The sequence below is a fragment of the Labrus bergylta genome, chromosome 17 (genome assembly GCF_963930695.1).
Source record: "Labrus bergylta chromosome 17, fLabBer1.1, whole genome shotgun sequence".
NCBI lineage: Eukaryota > Metazoa > Chordata > Actinopteri > Labriformes > Labridae > Labrus > Labrus bergylta.
The window spans coordinates 14,012,537-14,022,508 of record NC_089211.1 but is presented as its reverse complement, the minus strand read 5'-3'; the positions used below and the strand labels follow the sequence as shown (position 1 = coordinate 14,022,508).

General features: G+C 37.9%; 1 protein-coding gene across 1 annotated transcript; it reads right to left on the bottom strand.

Moving 5' to 3' along the window:
- ggt5b (gamma-glutamyltransferase 5b) lies at nucleotides 1-8,933 on the bottom strand. The gene is made up of 12 exons (XM_020629869.3): nucleotides 8,672-8,933; nucleotides 6,966-7,093; nucleotides 6,502-6,597; nucleotides 5,035-5,230; nucleotides 4,320-4,480; nucleotides 4,047-4,193; nucleotides 3,798-3,928; nucleotides 3,094-3,281; nucleotides 2,904-2,995; nucleotides 2,677-2,786; nucleotides 2,487-2,594; nucleotides 1-2,288 (listed from the first exon to the last, which is right to left on the bottom strand). Exons 1-12 carry the CDS (start codon nucleotides 8,842-8,844, stop codon nucleotides 2,142-2,144), a joined length of 1,677 nt encoding a protein of 558 aa, XP_020485525.2. The 5' UTR covers nucleotides 8,845-8,933; the 3' UTR covers nucleotides 1-2,141.
- Nucleotides 8,934-9,972: the final 1,039 nt, after the last annotated feature.

Sequence of the window (9,972 nt, the reverse complement as noted above, 5' to 3'; positions counted from 1 at the left end):
TCTTTGTTCGAACTCTTTGTTTTATTACGACAACACAGATATTCACAGTTAATTGTTGTAACAAAAATTAATGAATTCACAAAACACAACGTCTTATCAAAATACAAATATATATATGTAAATGGTAATAAAAAAATCTTCTTTCTATATAACTGTTAAATGTAAATAAAGTTTTTCTGTCAATTTAAACATACACACATTTGAACCAAACTAATATCTTAAAGGTCAGCGTAAAAGTTCCCTGTTTTCCATTCACATGTCAGTCAGGGTGTCATGTTGTAAAGGCACATGGCTCAATCACATTAAAAAAAAGTTCATACAAAGAATCAAATTCAGTCGTACATGAAAACATGCTTTTTTTTTTTTTTTTTAACATCAGTAGATTTTCTTTCATGGCTCATTCTGCCGAAACATTAAACTTTGGATTAAAGTTTGAAACTCTACAGCACATATAAGCAGACCTCATGGCGCTTCATGGTGCGTTGACTGTGCGTCTTCACGATTCACAGGATATAACATTATTATAGTATATGTGTGCATACCAACTGGCTGGACTTAAAGTGTGTTTATATAAAGTGGTCATAACAGCTAAATGGACATAATTTCTACTATCACATTAACAGGGCAAGAAACCTGAATGTTAGAGAATAAAAAAGCTTTTCAAAGGTCTAAAAACTGCTCAAACTTATTTTGCTTACAATGGGGGCGAATGTTAGGAATTATCCCAATTCTGGAAAAAAGAATGAAAGCAAAGCCACAAGCCTATCCAGATGTTGACAATGATGACAAGTGAGCAAACTCAGACTAGGAAATGCAGTTGAACACTTTGCAAAAAGTTACATTTAAGTACTACGCTCATTAATCAAAATCTCTGTTGGGATTAAAACTATTGACTTCTTTAATAGTTAGTTTGCAAAGTTTTTCTTTGTAAATAATGATTATTTGGTAACACTTTACAATGTTGTACACAGATTTCACGTAGTTACTGGGGAACAAATGAGGAACTAACTACTAGTTAACAATTAGTTAACAGGTAAATATGGTACACAAAATGTTTCACAGTAGTTCCTTATTCGTTCCCTAGTAAGCATGCAAAGTTTTGTGTATACCTTATCTAGCATTCGATCTCTGTTCAGTAATTATAAGCTACTCTATAATGTGATGAGGAGTTACTTACTATCAACTATTAGCTAAACGTTGGAGGCGGCAGTAGCTAAGTCTGCAGGGACTTGGGTTGGGAGCTGGAAGGTCGCCGATTCAAGTCCCGGGGCGGACAAAGTCGGGATATTGGTCTGGTAGCTGGAGAGGTGCCAGTTCACTTCCTGAGCACTGCCAGTGTGCTCTTAAGCAAGGCAACCCTCTCACCAGCTCACAAGTGCTCGCTGTGGGCATACCCCTCACTCTGACATCTCTCCATTAGTGCATGTCCATGCTTGTGCTTGTGCATGTGTGTGTGTGTGTGTGTGTGTGTGTGTGTGTGTGTGTGTGTTTCAGCCAATGTGTGTAGCATGTTCAACAACAGAGTGTAAAATTGAATTTCCCCTTGCGGGATTAATAAAGTGTATCTTCTTCTACTTCCTCATTTGTGCCCTAGTAACTCTGCAAAATGTGTGTGCCTTATTGTAATGTGTCTATTATTTATTTTTTCTTAATTCTTTTTAAAAAATGTGCATTTAGTATTGGGTGTAGAGAAAAGTCCTTATAAAGTATCACCTTGTAAATAACTTTTATCCAACCGTTTTCCTCGGGCTGCTCACAATTAAATCTGTAGACTTAGAAGATAGAACACCATTGTTTCCCCAACTTGTCTCGGGGTTGGAAAAAATATGTGCGCTTAATTTTTATGAACAATTTCATAAACTTGTGGCTCCCTCAAAGATTTTAAAGGGTAAATGGTGACTACAGTTGTTTGTTCTTGATAGAAATGGTGTCAAAATCTATGAAAACTAGACTTTTATTATAATAAATCAAAATGATACTTTAAGCTTGAAGCTACCTGGACTACCAACGAGCACCAAAATGCCAACATTTGGTGGTTGGATTTTTACACATTCAGTATTTCCATTAAGGCTAACGGTTCAGTCAGTCTTTAGGGGGCGGGGGGTTGAAGTGGAGGGTGGTGCTTCCTCACCAATATTTGGTCAATAACCATCTGACATTCCCATCTTCCTGCTGTCAGACACGGCCACAATGCATCCGTTCTCCTTTTCCACAGCATTTACCACATTGACGAAAAATTGGGAGCTCCCTAGATTGTGTCCGAGAGCCATGAGTCCAGCCTTCACAGACTGAGGACACACAAAAACAGTGAACATTACCACTTCTCCTTTCACACTTAGATTGCAAAATGGCAAATTAAATGGGATTTTTTAGGATTATGTCTCGTTAATCTCCATCAAAACTCATTAACATAATGTTACTCATTAGAGTGTAATACATTTCAATGTCACTGATTGGCAGTAAGGATGAAAAAAGCAGCAACTCACCTCATTAAACCTCTCAAAATTTAATTCATTCTTAGAGTCAATAAAGACTATAGGTTCAGAAATGGCATCTTCGAGATTCATCCCCAACCACAGGTGATTCATAATAGACTGTAAGAATAAAAGAGAACCATGTAAGGAAAATAAATAAGAATCAGTCATTAAAGTTACAAACAGAGTTTAGTTTAGTTACCAAGGCGACTGCTGAGGTAATCATACTCCCGCCTGATCCACCAATCACAAGGAGACCTCCGGACTTTGACTCCAGTATTACGGGAGTCATCGAGGAAGGAGGCTGCTCACCTGTGACAACAATTACAGACTATAACACGCTGAAAGATTTCAACATTAATACATGAGCGCATGTCTTTGAATCTGTTGTCTTATGATGAAATGTTGGGGTAATTTTAATGACTTCACCTGCCGTCACTTTGTCTGCTCTCCCACAAAAGTCAGACAGCTCATTGTTGAGGATGATACCTGTACGTGGAGAGTAAACGGCCCCTCCAAACCTTCAAAACACAACACAGAAGTCTGAGCAATAACCATCACAACAAAGTTTAAATGGTTTGATATAAAAACTATTTTCCTGAAAAGGCGTCCTGCTTACAGATGGTTTATCGTGCTGGTGGCAGAGACAGCCAGTCCATCTTCATCCAGCACCGACACATGAGTGGTCCCAAAGTGATCGGGTGAGGGTTTGACGTTGGAGTAGTACGAGTTGTCATGGGTGCGGTTTGAAAAAATCATGTCCAGGATGCGACTAATGAAGGCGGGATCAATCAAATGATCGGCACTCTGAAAGAAAAATCAACATGAGAATGGAAAACAGCGTAGACATTTCTCGGAAACATGAAAAGTGTTAATGGGGATTTTTAAAGGTAGCAGGAGTTTGAATTTGTGGCATTCAAACAGAGCCTCGATAGTCATTTCCCTCTCTTCATATTTGCTGTAATCTTAGTTAGTCAGCAGCTAGAGACGCTTCAAATTTAACAGAGGCAAGAAGGTAGAAGCAACTCTTTTTTGGCATATTTCCAAAAATGTACTTTTCCTTAAACCCCCGGGGTACCTGATGTTGTTTTTGGTTATAAAACAATCTGCAGTGATTGATTGATTATTTGGTTGCAAGTCCAATATTTATCTGGTTCTCTGGAGCTAAGTAGTCTAAAATAAGTTTTTCCACGTACAGTCGTTTTTAACAGAGCTTTAAGTTTAGGACATCAAACCAATACAAGGAGCTTGAAGGATGCTTAAAATCAGCAATACACAGAAAACTTGGGAAAAATGGATGAATTAAAAATGTAAAATCATAACCTTTCTGTCATGAAAGGCAGGATCTTGAATGCTTCTCTTTTGTCCATTTGCAAATTTGGCTGCCTCTATAAAACGATGATATGTCTGAACCTTCTGGTCCCCAAGAAAAGAGTTTGGAGTCAAAGAGAACCCTGAAAAACAGAAAAATAAAACAACATCTGAAAAGGTATTTCACTGTACAATTTTGTTGTTTTTGCTCATTGAGAATTTAGGGGGAAAAAATTGCTACAATTTACGGGATCTTCTAACCTTCCAGAACTTTGAGAATGAAGGCCAGCAGGGCGCCTCCAGCAGGTGGTGGAGGAATGTGAAGCTTAGCATCCCCCAGAGGAACTGTCCAAGCATCCTCCACCCGCACCTGGAAGGACTCCAGATCCTCAAGTTCCATCGTTCCACCTGATTGTAACATGTAATCATTTAAAAACAGCAGGTCTATCTCTCGAATAAAGTATTTTTGTCTTTTTTCAGTCTATTTAAGCATACACCCCCATCTTACCCAATCGTTGATAACATTGCACTAACCTGCAGCTTTTATGTCTTGGATTAAGTCATGTCCTATCTTGCCTGTGTAGAAGGCATTAGCTCCTTGTGCAGCAATCATTTGCATGCTTTCGGAAAGTTTGGGAAACTTAAGCATGTCTCCGTTCCTCAAAACAGTTTTGTTCTTGTTGCAGAAAACTTCACTGGGAAAACACATGCAAGTGAAATAACATTTGAAACATATTGAAACACAGGATCACATTCAGTAATACTCAAACTATTTATGAACTCCTGAACTCATTTGTAAACCTCAGAGTGACATTAACTTCATGTAAATCTTTACGTTTGTCACATTCATCCCATGTGATCAATCAAATGTATCAATGCAAATGTACTCTTTCAGAATGTTAATGTAAGGAAAATCCAAATTTTCAAAAATATTTGAACGAAAGGTTTGCATTTCTGTTGTGTCTGGGTCAGCACCTTCTGTACCCGAAATTGTATGATAACAACCACAGTATGCCATCCATTGCTTTTAGAAAACAGATGAGCACTTCATCACGGTGAGACTATTATGCAATCTAAATTCTTGAAAGTCAAACACTTAGATTCTCAGTGGTTTCATAAAACAACCATTAAATGAGTTAAAATGCATTTTTATAGGAGAGCCCTTTACTCCTGAGTCTCTCCCCTGACACACAGGTCCGAAAAGGCACATACCATCAAACATGTTTCAATTGTCAGTAAGATGCTTTACCAGATGGAGGAACCTTCCACATGTTTTTTTGCAATGGGGATAGTTAGGAGCTTTCCCAGGAATGGAGGCAGAGGGATGCCCTCTCTAGCCAGTTTTATAGTTGGCTCAAACAGCTTAGCCCAGGGCAGCTTCCCATACTGCTTGTGGACAGCTTCATATCCCCGCAGCTCGCCGGGAACACCGATCCACTGTGTGCCTATACATCGTACAGGGAGGGGAGGAGTGCAGCAATCAAGAAATGACAGAAACAACAATCAGAAATTGGTCTGGAACAAAAAGAATAGCAAAGAATGAGTTCTTAAAAATGATTAGTGAGTGGATTTAAGGCTATGAAACAGATTGAGAATATTGCTGATGTGTTCTTATGACCCACAAAGACAGAAGAGATCATCAGTATGAAGATTGAATATTTGTAATGGTTCATTTTCATGTTGGAAAATGCTGTTAGAGAGATGTATTTTATTTTACAGAGACTGTGTAGAAAGATGGACAGCACACCTCAGCCTGCACCAGAGTCTGCCCGGTAGGGATCGGCTTGATTAATCACGGTATTGATATAAACACACAGTTAACTTACCAATAAACAGCACAAAATCTCTCTGTTAGGTAGAGGCCACAGTGGAGCAGATTCATGTGTCAATTTGAAGCAGAAACCTACGATTATGGAAACTCAACCGCTCTTGTGTTGGTGTTAGTCACGTTTTCTCTCACTGTTTTCCGCGTATACTCTGCTAATCCCATGCACTCAGTGTTATCAAAAGAGCTGTCAATTATGGCATCAAACACCATTTTATAGCATCCATAACTAAGAAAAACTTTTTCCCCAAAAAAATGGCATGACAATAACTATCATGAGGAAACTGGGTTTGAGTAAAATGAAGCAATTTTAATTTTATAGTTTGACCCATGTCCTATTTGTTAACATAGAGGAGGCAGGGTTTACGTTCTATATCTATATCTATCTATGCTCTATCAGGGGAGCTCTAAATCTTCTGGCTTCACTTACAGACGGCTGTTTCTCTGTCCATCTTAATATGCAGTCTATGCTTTTTTTCCATTTTCTACTGCAAGATTCTTGATGATTGATACATGTGACTGTTGAAATAAACCATGTGGAGATTTTCTAAAGAAAAAAAAAGAAAACACTACTAGTGTACCTACTTATGTACAGATTCAATCCAATTAAAAAAAAAACTTTATTTGACCCAGAGGGGCAATTCAAATCAGATCAAAATCCACAAAGAAATAAATTGTTCTTATAGTGTCCTTTTATGTGCTCAGTTGTTTTTTGTCTTTAAATTGTGTAAAACATATTGAGTATGAAATGTGCTATGCTAACAAACCTGTCTTTCCTAGCCTTGACTGTTAATGGGAACTTTGAATGCAATATTGATGTTGACAAAACATTGCACAAATAAGAAACCTGTGATACAGGAATATGTACATGTTATGGACAATTCTGCCTACCTGTGGTCAGTCTGAATGTGGTTGGACAATCATCTAACAGGTTACGATCAAAAGACTTTGGGACCGTCTCTCTGAAGTTGTAGACTTTCACTTTGCCTGTAAAAAGATACATAATCGTAATTATTTTCAGAGTTAATAATAAATAAACTTGATTTATATGGCACCTTTCTAAACCCAGATGAGGTTACCAAGTGCTTTAATACAACAAGAATGTAAAAACGGCTTTGATTGATAGTTATAAATACTTACAAAATAAAAAATAAAAAAGGTTTGTTTCTACAGAAATATATAATATTCATATAACATTTAGGGGGAGATTTTTTTTAACAAAAAAGCAATCCAATACTGTACATATCAAAACAGCACACAGAGACCCGCTGAAATAATACAGAGATCAAAGACTTAAGATTATGGATTTAAATAAATGTCATCATAATCGTCATCAAATAAATGAGAGGACCCACCTGTTTTATCTCTAATAGTGAATATAGACCCCCCTCCAATCCCCATGCTCTGAGGATTGATTACAGACGTGCACAGAAGTGCTGCAATGGCGCCATCTACTGCTGACCCTCCCTGCTGCAGCATGTTCCTGTAAAGACATAGTCATTAAATTTATGGGAACACACATTTAAACTATTTACCAACCTCAGATACACATGTGCACATTGATTTTGTAGCTGTGTGGGGTAGTCTTTGAAGAGTATCAGCCTGCCAAGAAGCAAGTTTACCCCACATGCTGATGCTTCAGACTTCAGGAAATCATACCAGGAAGTCGCTGGCCATGGTATACAGAGCCTTTTTAAGGCATGATTCTCAAGGACAACTTGGAAATTTACAACTCATAAGCTTTAATTAGGCGTTTCCAATGTAATTACATAATAGGTATATTATAACAGATCCCGTAAGCTTGACTCTGAACAGTCTCCAGGGAGCTTCTGAATAGCTCTTTTCAACTAAGAGGCTGGCATGAATTCAGATGCAATAAGAGGGGGAAAAGGAGTGGGAATGTTTTGGTTCAGTTAAGGTCAGGTCTACTCGAGGCTTTTGTCGTTTGATGGGTTGAACAGAGGAAAAGATCGACTGATCCAAATTGAATCAGATGAAATAAATTAGGAGTCTCATGTAGACTGATTAAAAAGAACAACAAATGCAATAGTTGATATCAGTTTAATGTCATTATGAAGACGTAGTAAATGTATTAATCTGTGAAAGGTGGATTGTGTACAGAGGTAACAGGCAAGACTTCAGACTGACAGCAAGCTTTCAATACAGTAATGAAGATAATGGTTTGTATAAATTCATGAGAAAATAATATTAGATTTGATTCTATCTTTTCTTTAACAATAAGAGGGATTATAACTGAATACTTCTGCTTAAACACAGTGTTCATATACTGTCTATTTATCTGACCAGAGTATATTTTATTTTTCTATAACTCCTGTTACATGTGAAGGTGTTCTATAACACTTAATCATGTTGTTCCTCTTCAGATATCAGCATCGATTTAAACAAGGTCCTAGTGTGTTCTTTAAAGGCCCTTTCAGATGAGCATGTTGCCTGATGCTTCATGAAGCTCATTGTCTTGTGAGGAAATTAACCCCTGACAAATCTTGGCAGTGCAAAGGAAAAGAAAGACACCCTGTCTGCACCTGAATACAAAAGCCGGAAGAGCTATAGTACACGCACATTCTTGTAAAGAGAAATCACCTTTCTCCTAAATTTAGAGTCCCTCTGATGAAAGATTTATGGAGTCTGCTGTGACTTGCACTGAACAATGACTGCATCATAGATAGAGAGAGGCAAGTCTATTCACTCCACATTAAAGATAAACATCAGTGAATGGGTTGGGAAATCTTACAATCATGTCAAACAAATGAGAGTGGCTATACATAAACAAGGGGTGAGTAGAATCACAGCCTGTATAACACACTTCTGCAGGTATTATCTTCATTCTTCAAACACAGCCTATCAAATCTCTTAAACGGCTTATCCCATTCAGTTCAGCTTTTTATCTCTGCCACATGAACAGATAGCCTGAAGAGTCCCGAACAACTTAAGTATAATGTTGAAAGTGTTGAGGGAAATCTTTCGTCAGAGTCAGCACTAACTTCTCCCAATTATAACGAACTTTTTTCAACGTAAGAAAGTGTTCAACAAGGTGACTTACCTGCCGATCTGTGAGCACCGCAGAGAGTCTGCAGCCACAGCCGCGTGCTTGAAACTGCCGTTGGGACATCCTCCGTCCACAAACCAGAAGATGCAGAAAAAGACGAGAGAAACGGTACTAATTAATCCAGCCAAGATAAAGCAGCTCACCCGGCAGAAATTGTATTTAGCCATTAAACTTTCTGAGGAGGAAACTGTGTGCGCAAGAAAACTGAAGCAGCCACTGAGTGCGTACACGCACTACTCAATGATTAATAACGCACTGCTCATTCAGGAGTGTGCAAATCCCAAACTTTCCCCTCCCTCTTCTCTACCAGGCGCCTGCATACTTGCCCAAAGTGAAAGTGGCTCTATGACAGATTTACTAGAATCACTGAAAAAAGTCAACTCAAAACAAATGTCTCTCAAATGTGTAGTTATTTTATCCCTCATCAGCCTGGTTTAAGACCCATGCACAGTACCACCTCTGTTGTCACATTAGTGTTACTGATATTGTTTCGGACATGGACAAGAAGAGACATTGTGATGCAGTTTTGATTGATTTGTCAAAATCTTTTAATAGGGTTGATCATGGCCTTCTCATCGGGAAGCTCTCTAACATTGGGTTTGACTCCACTGCTTGTAAATGGCTCCTACCTTTTGGATGAGTGTGTAAAGGCTGGAAAAAAATATCCAAGTTTCGACCAATAACAAAAGGTGTTCCACAGGGGTTAGTTCCGGGCCCTGTCTTGTTTACCAATTATATCAATAATATTGTCTACCATATAACCGACAGTAGTATCAACCTGTACGCAGATGGCAATATTTTGTATTGTTTTGATGATTCTGTATAGCTAATATAATTATAATTTCACAATGCACTTGTTCATAATAGCAACAAAACAAAATGCACGATTTTTTCCGGGCCAGGTATCTTTTGACAGTCTACAATTATTCACACTGGATGGATTTAATATTGAACGAGTAAAAGTGTACAAATATCTTTGAATGAAATATTATCATTTAAATATCATACTGACGTCTTCATCAGCAAGCTTAGTCAGAAACTTGTTTTCTGACCGCTTTTTGCGTCTTTGCGCAGAACATGTGGGATGTTTTACAATGTAGCCATACTCTTAAGATCGACACACTAATCAATTATCTATGTGTTAATAACACCTCAGTGTGTAATTGTTTTCTATAAATATTTTTGTTGTTTTTGTATGTTTCTTTGGAGTTTCAGTCGATGTAGGCTAATAGTACGTTTTTGTGCCTCGACATTATAAATGAAAGAAACCTCCATGATTTTCGAGGCTTCAATAA